The sequence below is a fragment of the Aplysia californica genome, unplaced genomic scaffold (genome assembly GCF_000002075.1).
Source record: "Aplysia californica isolate F4 #8 unplaced genomic scaffold, AplCal3.0 scaffold00104, whole genome shotgun sequence".
Lineage (NCBI taxonomy): Eukaryota > Metazoa > Mollusca > Gastropoda > Aplysiida > Aplysiidae > Aplysia > Aplysia californica.
The window spans coordinates 985,843-996,742 of NW_004797374.1; the positions used below are offsets into that span (position 1 = coordinate 985,843).

General features: G+C 39.1%; 1 protein-coding gene across 3 annotated transcripts in view; it reads left to right on the top strand.

Moving 5' to 3' along the window:
- The window catches only part of LOC101859923, a gene marked incomplete in the record, with an annotated part of 55,218 nt that overhangs the window by 30,389 nt on the left and 13,929 nt on the right, over positions 1-10,900 (top strand). For all 3 annotated transcript variants that reach the window (XM_005095459.3, XM_013080892.2, XM_013080893.2), the window contains 8 exon segments: positions 2,451-2,543; positions 3,308-3,475; positions 3,809-3,940; positions 4,898-4,982; positions 5,506-5,594; positions 7,901-7,969; positions 8,608-8,697; positions 9,836-9,895. In XM_005095459.3, the coding sequence (XP_005095516.3) occupies positions 2,451-2,543; positions 3,308-3,475; positions 3,809-3,940; positions 4,898-4,982; positions 5,506-5,594; positions 7,901-7,969; positions 8,608-8,697; positions 9,836-9,895 (786 nt within the window).

Genomic DNA, 10,900 nt, shown 5'->3' on the forward strand with positions numbered 1-10,900 from the left:
CTTCCCCCCTTTTCAAAAGAAAACCAAAAAACCTTTTGAATTCACCATACGGCAGTCCAAAGCCTAAAATCAGGCCCATTTGGACCACAGAAGGGAATGATTTGCTTTCTTCTTTTTGATCAGTCCTGCCTAAGACGGCCACCTGTGTTATACTGCCACTTTTCTCCTTGACAATGGTTGGCCGTTTTACACAGGTTCGACTGTAGTAATAATAGTAATATTAATGATAATAATGATAATGAGATGAAGAAGAAGAAGAAGAACAACAACAACAGCTACTGCAACAACAAAAGCAGCAACAATGATAAAAGAGAAAGAAAGAGAGGAAGTCTTTGTAATAATAAGGATAAAAATATATAAAAGTGGGAATAATAATGATAATAATATTATAATGATGATAATTATAATAGTAATAATAATATGACAAAGATGAGAGAGAGAGAGAGAGAGTCATTTAAAAATTGAACTTATTGTATCATCTTTTCTTGCAAGACTATCTCAGACGAGTTTTTCACTGTAGGTCGATAAACATTCTGATTGTCTCCCCTTCCCCAGTGAGATGATGCCTGGCGCGGTGACCCCCCTGTCCTACAGCACATTCCGCAGTGCCATAGAACACGGTTTGCAGGTGGGCACTTTTATGATTGAGAAGATATGCAGTAGTCTCTGCCTAAGATCCCGGTGCTCTGGAACAAGGAAATGCAGGATCTTAAGCGAACTGGGATCTTAACCGACAAACCCAGGGAAAAATCTATGGTGACCCATGCTAAGGCTCACAATCGGTAAAATGGTCTCCTTCCACTCTAAAATGAACTGACGTGATCGCTTGGTGGGTTTATGACGTATGGCGAGCAAAGAGTGGTTAACCTTGATGACTTGTCACAGTGCAAAGTCGGATGAGGCGTGCCATTTTCACTTATTATCCTAACATGAGTCTCAAGATCTACACTTATCCAGTTGCCCCTCCCCCTTCCCTGTCGAAAATTTATAGCTTTCCATCTCTGACCGAGTCCCCCCCCAAACCGCCTTTGTCGTTACACACCATTACGTTGTTAACACACCAATTAAAATTCAGTCTGTCTCGCAAATTCGGGAGTAGAGACAACTTCTGCAATGGTCAGGGAAGAGTTCACAGTTCGATGCGATCCCGCCTGGAGCGAACGTGTTGGCCCTGCCCACCCAGCGAGTGATGTAAGTTTAGGGGGATAGCTCAGGTGTGAGTGCGATGTTCGGGGAAAACAAACGTGTCGGTCAGTTCACACCCCGGTGTGATCCCGTCTAGGGCAAACATTGTATCGCTTCATCGAGTTTTACAACATGTATGTGATCACCTTCACGATAGTGGCTGATCTTTGACGCGACGGACAGTTTGTTGATCTCAACCTTTCACTCTTGGTTGATCGGCTGTCCCACCCGTGTTTTTGTTCTGCAAATTATGATCTGAAATGCGGGATCTTAGCCGAATGTAGACCTTCAGAGTGAATCAGAGCGGGATCCTAGGGATGACTTTTGTATAGTAAATATTCGGTTTTCTTAAAACAGCAAGATCTTAAGCGAACCGGGATCGTAAGCGGTGGGATCTTAGGCGGAGACTACCGTATTTGCACACACTCATACATACATAATATGTGTACACCGGCCCAGACATATAGATACCTTACATGTGTGCTCAAACATGCACACTTGCGCATGCAAACACGCATGTACTCGCACAGACGCACATAAGCATGCGCTCACGCTCGAAAGTACACAAACTCACACGCACAAATTCACACCCACAAATACTCTCACATAAACACTCATATGCATATACACACTTGCACACAGGTATACACTCACACACACACTCCCTCACCACTTTCCAACCTAAAATTAGTGTGGGCAACTAAAAATACACATAATTTTTTCCTAGGATTGATGTCCATCGGTCAAATGAACTACATCGTCAAATCAAATGACTGGCCAAAAAATGGCATTGTCCAGTGCACAGTATATCAGATAGTCTTCTCCATTCCTCGATCAAATTTGTAATGAAAATCCATGAAAACCATTTGTATTCCATTTGCTAACAAAAGATCTGTTTTGGTGATTAGTCACTATTTTCTGCAAGTGTTGTATGATTAAAGTTAGGAAGCACATAGAGCATGCTACAGAATTGTTATATGCTCTATAAAAGCAACTATTATTATCATGATTATTATACTTATTGTTGAATGTTTTAGAATTGTAGTTTCTTAATTTGTGGTATTGGTTGCATGTTCTAGAGAACTATTTTGTTAAAGTTTAAATTCTAAATGTCAGAAAAAAAAAAAGAAAAAATGCCTTGTGTTTGTACATTTTCTAAAAAAGGGAAACATTTTTTTCTGCCCCTGAAAAATGTTGTGTTCTGGGCTTAGAATAGTTGAACAGCTTTTCAATGATATTATGTATCATGAAACATGTTTCTGTAGACGCTGAATATGCACCTTGGAGGGCGTCACAAAGCCACTCACCTTCACAAGACCCTTCCTAGCACCTCAGGACATTTGTTCATCTGTCTCACCGTGAGTGTATTTTTTTAAAAACCTTTAACAGTTTTTCTAAAACCAAGTTGTGCATGTGCTGTATAACACCTGGGTTGTTTTGGGTTGTTGTTTTTGGTTTGTTTGTATGTTTGTTTGTTTTGGGTTTTTTTTTGGGGGGTATGCCTCTTTTGGATGATTCATATGTCTGGCAAATTGCTGCTGTTTTTGTTTTCAATTGCGAGAAATCACATTTGTCTCATCCTTTTAATGTTTTCTTTTACTGTGTAAGCGATATGCAACTAATAGCAGAAACAGAGGCACTATTGTAAGTTAAGATAATAGAAGAATTGTAGTTCTGTACAGACCAAGTTGTTAGATAAACTTGGTAGATTCTGCTTTATAACGTGAGTGCATTCTTCGGTTACTTAACTTTTGTGTAGTCTGACGTGGTGTAATGAGCCTGCTTTTATAATAAACTGGTATTTGTAATTCAGTGATAGTATACTGTATCTCTTTTCAGAGAAACCAAAACCCTAGTATTATGACCCCCCCTCCCCCCCGAACCAAAAGCAAAAAAACAAAAAAACACACTCAACAAAAACCAACAAACCCCAATCATGTAGTGACACGTTGAAGTGGGATAAAGGGTTTAAGTTTAGGGTTGGGGGGGGGGGGGGGGAAGGGAAAGGAGAGAGGGAGGGAGAGAATGAAGGAGAGACAAATAATCGGGAGAGTAATGATGATATTATGTTGATGAGTAAGAGTCTTCTGCTATTCCTTCCTGTGTGTGTGTTGTTGCTCAGGAGGTGAGCACGATTCTGATGAGCACGCTGATGGTCAGCAAGGATGTGGCTGAGATAAGTCTACTCGGCAGTACACTACCGGAGCTGACGGTCGACCAAATCCAGAACTATTTTGGTCGCTCTCGTAGTGTTTTTACCCGAACAATCAACTTCTTTCGTATGATGCGGGTAAGACTTTCCTTTGGTTACATTCTAGTAGTACTTATTTTGTGTTTTTTAGTATTTCATTGTTTGCACTTTTTCGTTATAAAACCACACATTGGAGATACTGAAAAGGAAAGAAATACAGTCAAGGATGGGAAACTCATCAACCTCTGCTAAGGACACCTCAGGTCGGTTAGATATATTTTATTTTTAAATTTTATTTTACTTTCTATGAACTCAACTCCGCCTTGTGATATAAAATAGATATAGTTTATTAATATACCTTCCTAGCCCACAGTAGCTTTTGTCATTGCATTGATCAAGTTTTTTCAAATCTTAAAAATGCTTTTTCTACAGATGTGGTCGAAAGCTGGCTCTGTCACTTCTCGCTGGGAAAAAAGGATCCCAGATTACCGAGTGGGAGAGGCATCTACCTCTTCTGTGGAGCTGTATCAGTGTATTGACAACCAGCTCACAGATTATGAAACGGTAATATGCGTATGGATACATACTGTCAAAATTGTCCAAGACAACCACCCATTGTCCAGGAGAAAAGTAGTTGTCTTTGACAGTGTCTATATTTTAATATTATTTGTGTGGAAGCATGGTGAAATCGGATGCTCCTCAAAATAATGGAATCGAAGAAACAAACATTTTTTTTTCTTTAGCTTTTTGGGCTATTTTTTAAAACTAATCTTTTTTTTTCTTGGAGGGAGGGGGGGGGGCTTAACACCTTTAATGTTCATTAAAAAAAAAATAATTTTTGTATTGATTTTAATTTTTTTTTTTAACTGCTGATCATCAAAGGCACAAAAAAAAATGTAAATTTGCAGTTTCCAAGGACACTCAAACTTTGGAAGTCACCAAACTGTGGGGACCATTTTCTTTCCAATTTTACCTCTGACACTGGGCCACCCCCACCTCCTTCAACCACTGTTATCTGAATTTGTACTTAAAATAGACGATATTATTCTCAGCAAAAGCAAAACGAATTAACAACCTTTAAGATGACATGAACGACTCCATACTCCCAAAAACTGGAGCGCCTGGTTCAAACAGAGGCATTGTTTTTAGTTTAAAAAAAAAAAAATTGTATTTCTGTAGAAGCCAAGTTGTTCAATGATTTGCTTACAGCCGCTGTCCTGGTAAATTCTTCTCTATAACATGAGTGCCTTCATCAGTTGCTTGACTTTTAAGTGATGTTGTCAATATATTAGCTTTTTAACTCCCATAGAATGGTAGCTTGCTCTGTATGCTTCCCAGGAAGATCAGATTATTTCAGAATGTCATCAGGTCTGCTGGAGTAATAATGTAGGTTGTAAAGTGCATAGTGCTTGCTGTTGAGTAGGAATTTGCGCTATACAAATGCTATTCATCATTCATTATCGGACTTGGTTTAACTTGCCTTTTTTAAAATAATAAACACATGTTGAAATGTTCGTACAGGTCTGGGTGTGGACACTTATCAACAGCGGACGTTCCGGCAACTGGGCCAACATCCTCCTGTCGGTGATGGCTGGGGACGCGAGTGGTGAGCTCAGTGTGGACCATAGGCTTGTGTTATTGTAATGTCCAAGACTGGACACTCCAAATGTATTTCTGCTTCTCCATATAGCGCACCTTTTGACTCCATTTGGGGCCAAATGAAGGGTAAAGAGGGAAAAGTTGTGTGAACTCTCGACTTGAGCGAGACTTGAGGTTTTCCCTTCTTTTGCTTTTCCTTTAAAATTATTATTATTATTATTATTATTATTATTATGATTATTATTACAGCTAACCATGACCTACTGATATCTGTTGTGTAGTGGTTAGGCGCTTTGCTGTTGCTTGCAGGAGACCTAAGTTCGATTACATAGTGGGGAGAGAATTTCTATCAAATATCACAGACTTTCTCCTGGGATATTGTATCCCTCTCTGCCCGGGTTGGCCCTGACAGGGGGGTCAAAGCCTGCCCCCAAAATGATCTAAACTGTGTTGATGGGGGCTTAAAAACACCTTTTTTAAAAACAAAAGGGGTGGCCTGCCTACATGTGTATTTACTGATCTGCCTACAGGCTGGACCTCGGAGCATTATGGAGACATTGCATTACTGCTATCCCACTGTCAGGATGTCTACAGTGCTGAAGTTCCTCATGCTATCGAAGTTAGTAGTTCTTGCTCTTGTTTTTGTAGTTATTATTCTTCTTCCTCTTTCTCTTCCTCGTCTTCATCTTTTTCTTCTTCTTTTTATACTTGTTATTATTGATATTGTTATTATATAATTATTATTATTTTTATTATTATTTTTTCATGATTCTTCGTTCTCGATGACTGTCAAGTCAGTCAGTCTATCCAGTTGTGTGTACAAAACTGTATAGTTCACTTTAGGGTCTCAAGGCTACCTCAGTTTTCTCTCTAGTGGTGTAGCACGTTGCCATGTCTGTGCTCTTGGGGTTGTGAAGTGAGTAAATTGCTGCAGGATATGGCGGCTGGTCTGTGGGGCCTGGCCACATACACTTGAGGGTGTATCTCCGATTTCAGATTTTGAGTATTTGTTTCTTCATTTTGTTGTGGAAGTTGGTAATTGTTACTAGATCTATATTTAATGTAATTTGTACTAGTCTCTTCCTAAGGTCTCTGTTTTTTAAAAGTTAAAATAAGAGTTTTATGGCACTTGAAGCACAATGTGGTCGTCTAAATGCCAAATATTAGAGGTGTTACAAGAGAGTAACAAACGCAAAAAAGAAGAAGAGATCAGGAGGACAGGTGTTTGTAGGAAAGAAGGAGCAAACTACACCAGAGCACCCGCCAACCGCTCTTTCTCTGTCTTTGGGAAATTTTAAAAGACTGGAGGAATATAACGAGATTGGACATCATAGTGAATCTACATGTTTGGTGGATGAATGTGAGCATGTGTTTAGGGAAAGTATAAACGCTTTCCTCTTTCTCCTTGTTTTGAAATTGAATGTACACAAAGAGACATGAAAAGTGATCTGTGGCATTGGTTGGAAGCACTCAAGAGATTTTTTTCCTCAAATTTCAAATTCTAAGTGTTGTTGGGGGGAAAAAGACACACAATGGAGAATAATGGAAATACAATGTTTTTAGAAGTTCAACATTTCTTTTTTTCCCCTCTTCTGAACAATTTTACTTTCTAGGCTTAGAACAGTTGACTTTATGCAGTTGCGAGCGCTGTAAAACCCTTACTAAACTTTAGAATAGTTGACAATCTTGCCAACAATATGCGAGGCATCATGGTGAAATCAGGCTCTCGTCAAGATAATGAAAGCGAAGAAACTGGCATTTTCCCCTCAGGTTTAGGAATTTTTATAGAATCATGTCCATTAAGGAAAGACCCAGGTCGGCGATCCCAGACAATGTCGATAAAATTTTTCGAACTATCCATCTTTTGTTTTTTGCTGCAAAACATCCTTTGACATCTGTTCTATCAGGTCTCAATGATGAAACTATAGAAAAAAACCGCTCTAAATGACCTAAAAGGGCGTTTGAAAAGTGCAAACTGCACTAAAAATTTTTTTAAAATCCCTGTTTTTTCTGTTTTTCTCAAAATCTACTTTTTGACATATGTGACCTCCTTGGAGCAAGGAGTTTTCGAAATCTACTGAAGCTAGAAGCTTCAAATTTGGTGTACAGGTGCTTCAAGATCTATTCTAGGGATCTAATAGGGGGAATTGGGAAATATTGGTAACTTGTGGAAATATTCAAATTTTTTGTAATATGTACTCCAAAATTTCATCAACTGACTCTTGGGGGTCCATTGACTTTGGGCTCACTTTTTTAGTTTTAAAGATTGGTCAAAATCCTCACATGGATCCCCAGTCCATATAGGTTTGTACTTGTGTGCCAAATTTCAGGCTGATAATTCAATATTAACTATGAAATCTTTCTGCACTAAGAAACTGGTTTGAAAATCCAAGATGGCCGCCACAGAGACTCAGTTTTCAGAAAAAATCAACAAATTCGCTCTTAGTACATCCTATTTACCTATGAACTTCTTGCACAATTACATGAAAGTGAATAAAAGTCATTTGTTTAGGAAATTTTTCCTGGAGTGTACGTTTCCCCTTAAAGACAACATTTGTGTGTTGATCATACTGAAAACCATTGATTAAAGTCACAAAAAATGTAAATTTTCAGTTTCCACGGACTCTCTAGCTAAGGAAATAACTCAACTTTGGCAACCGTTTTCTTGCTAATTTAACCTCCGAAACCAGGCAACCCTCATCTCTTTTAATCGCCAATATCTCGACTTGTATCCAAGATGAATGGATAATTTTTAATAGAAAGCAAGAGATATGAACTAGCTTTAAGATGATACCAATATCTCCACTTGCCCAAAAATTGACAAGTACTTGATTCCACCGCATCGTGACTTATATATATAGATCTAGTATATGTATCTTTAAAATTCTTTTACAGTTCTGTCTATACCGTGATTTACTCTTTCAGAACATTGCCAGAAAAATTGCCAAGCTGGGCCCATCCATGACAGAGAAAGTTTTGAACACTCCTGATACTGTGAGTATGTCGTGACAATGGTTATAATTCTGACTGATTAACTATTTTGTTGTACAAAAAATGATAATATTATTTATATGTTTGCTGGACAATACTTTCTTTGATTTAATAGTTGTTTTTCATCATTTGTTTCTTTCAAAATCATATTTAAAACATCCTCAGTTGAAAGAGAGGGAAGTGAGAGAGAGAAAGAAGGAGAGAGAGAGGGAGAGAGAGACAAAGACAGAGACAGATAGAGAGAGAGAGACAGACAGACAGACAGAAAGACAAAGACAGAGACAGATAGAGAGAGAGAGACAGACAGACAGACAGAGATGATAGAGATAGGCAGAGTGGGGGGGAGAGAGAGAGATAGAGAGAGAGAGAGGGAGAGAGAGAGAGAGAGAGAGAGACAGAGACAGAGACAGACAGACAGACAGTCAGACAGACAGACAGACAGACAGACAGACAGACAGACTGGGAGAGAGAGATGAAGGGAGAGAGAGAGAGAGAGAGAGAGAGAGAGAGAGAGAGAGAGAGAGAGAGAGAGAGAGAGAGAGAGAGAGAGAGAGAGAGAGAGAGAGAGAGAGAAGGAGGAAGAGAGAGGAGGAGGAGGAAGAGAACCTTTGTTCTGAATCTATCTTCTTCTACATCACAAGGAGTGTTTGCCTCTTCTCCAAGGACATCCCGAGCTGACTGAGATGGTCACGGACTTCCTGGCTCGACATGGCCACAGGTGTCTCCGAGAGGTACCTGTATCCTTTAGTGTTAGTCTTAGATGACCGTTGGGGCACCAAGGATGATCAGACAACCACTTTACTCCATCCCTCTCTATTTTCAGCGTTTCGAAGGGCTTCACCCAATTTTAGACCTGCCCAATCTGTTATGTTGTCTTTCCATCTCTTTTTCTGTCTTCCTTTTCTTCTCCTTCCTTGTATGGAAAGATGCAGCACATTAATGTTACTCTTTGTTGTCAAATAATAAAAGACAGTTGACTTTGGGTATTTTGCTTCCTACATTGAAATACAAAGGGCATATGTGGTCCAGTGGTTAGGCTCTCCAACTCACAACCTAAAGGTCATGGGTTTGAATCCTGTAAGGGGTCCAATGTTGTGTCCTAGGGGAAATTACTTGAATTTTGCTCACTTCACTCAGGTGGAGATGGGTACCCAGCTACAGGCAGGGAAAGATCTTTTCAGTTTGTTAGTGTTTGGGCAAGTGAAATCCGCAGCTTACACTGTATGCTTCCCAAAAAGCCGAGATTGTTTCTGAGTGTTCTAGGGTGTGCTGGGAGTAATGGCAGTTGTAAAGTGCATAGAACATGCTGCACAGTGTTGATATGCTCTATATAAATGCAATTATTATGATCATTAAAAAATGTTTGAATCCACTTGGTGTACACAGTCGAACATGCTCTAACGATCACATGTCCAAGACAATCACCTGTACAAACAACTACTTCCCACTTTTTGCATTGTGTTTTTTTTAATATGCATTATAATGGCATTGTCTAATAGGTCCACCTACTAAGATGACTACTTTTCTCCTCGACAGTGGTTGGTTGTCCTGGAAACGTTTGATTGTACTTAGCAACAAAAATAATAAAGCCATTTATTTATCCGTTTCTACGGCAAACCAAACGTATTTCTTTCAATATCAAAGCCATATTACCTTAAAAGCTTTCCAATTTCCTTTTAATGGCGTGGAATAAGTTTTTCTAATAATATTTTAGTTCTTTGGGCTGAACTGCATTTTTAATTTGTGTTTGTATTTTAAAATAGTGTACAATTAAATCTGTGCCACTATTTGTATTCTAGCAGTTTTACTTGTATTCTTTTACCTGATTTAACCTCAAAGTGTGAATTTTGTCTTGTTCCCTGTCTCCAGTCTGAGCTTAGGGAGAAATCATGGCGGTCTGCTCCTGAAAAGTTCATATCAGTTGTGAAGGTACATATTCTTATTCTTAACTTATCATTTTTTGCCTTATCGGAAGATTTACCTTAGTACCTCAAAATTCAAAATGTATGTGTAATGGGAAAGATTAAGTGTGAAGTTACTATATCTAATGCTTATTCTTCAGTTATGATGATATAATGGGATTTAACTTTTGAGATTTCATCATCATAATTTTCATCATCATCATCATCATCATCATCATCATCATCATCATCATCATCATCATCATCATCATCATCATCATCATCATCATCATGTCCCTGGGACCAGGTTGAGCTAGCGAGACTGCGGTCGGACCATCATTGGAGCTTGAGATGGTATAAGAACTTTTTAAATGAAGAGCTCAGCCCTCCCTGCCGAAGATGCGGCCATGAAAAGGAGGATGTCAAACATATGTTTGAATGTCCAGGAACAATGGCGATTCGAATGGAATTATTTGGACGAGTGGAGGTGCCTCTAAGCATATTGACAATGGAGCCGAAAAGAACCTCGCTCTCTCTCGAAGGTTTCTTCGTGGAGTCCACCAGGCCTATTAAGGAAACAAAAAAAGATCATTATCAACTTCATTATAATAATAATAATAATAATGAAGATCTTTTCTATAGTGCCCACTCCCGTGTAAACACAGCTCTAGGCACTTTACATAAATGCATGTACGAACAATATTCATGCACACGCCACACACACACACAAACACACACACACATACCCCTTGCATACTCACACACACACACACACACACACACACACACACACACACACACACACACACATACACACAAATAAATAAGAGGAGTCTTCGGTTACAAAAGGTGAAGTTTCCCTTTTCTGAGCTCTAAACCACTTCTTCGCGTCATCTAGAGCTCTACTTGTTTGACACTCCAAACAGCTTGCTCATTATCACACTTTGAGTATGATGCAAAACCAATAGTGGCTCATTAACTCAAATACACTACGTGCACGCGTGAAGTATGACCTGGCACAGTTTACACCCCC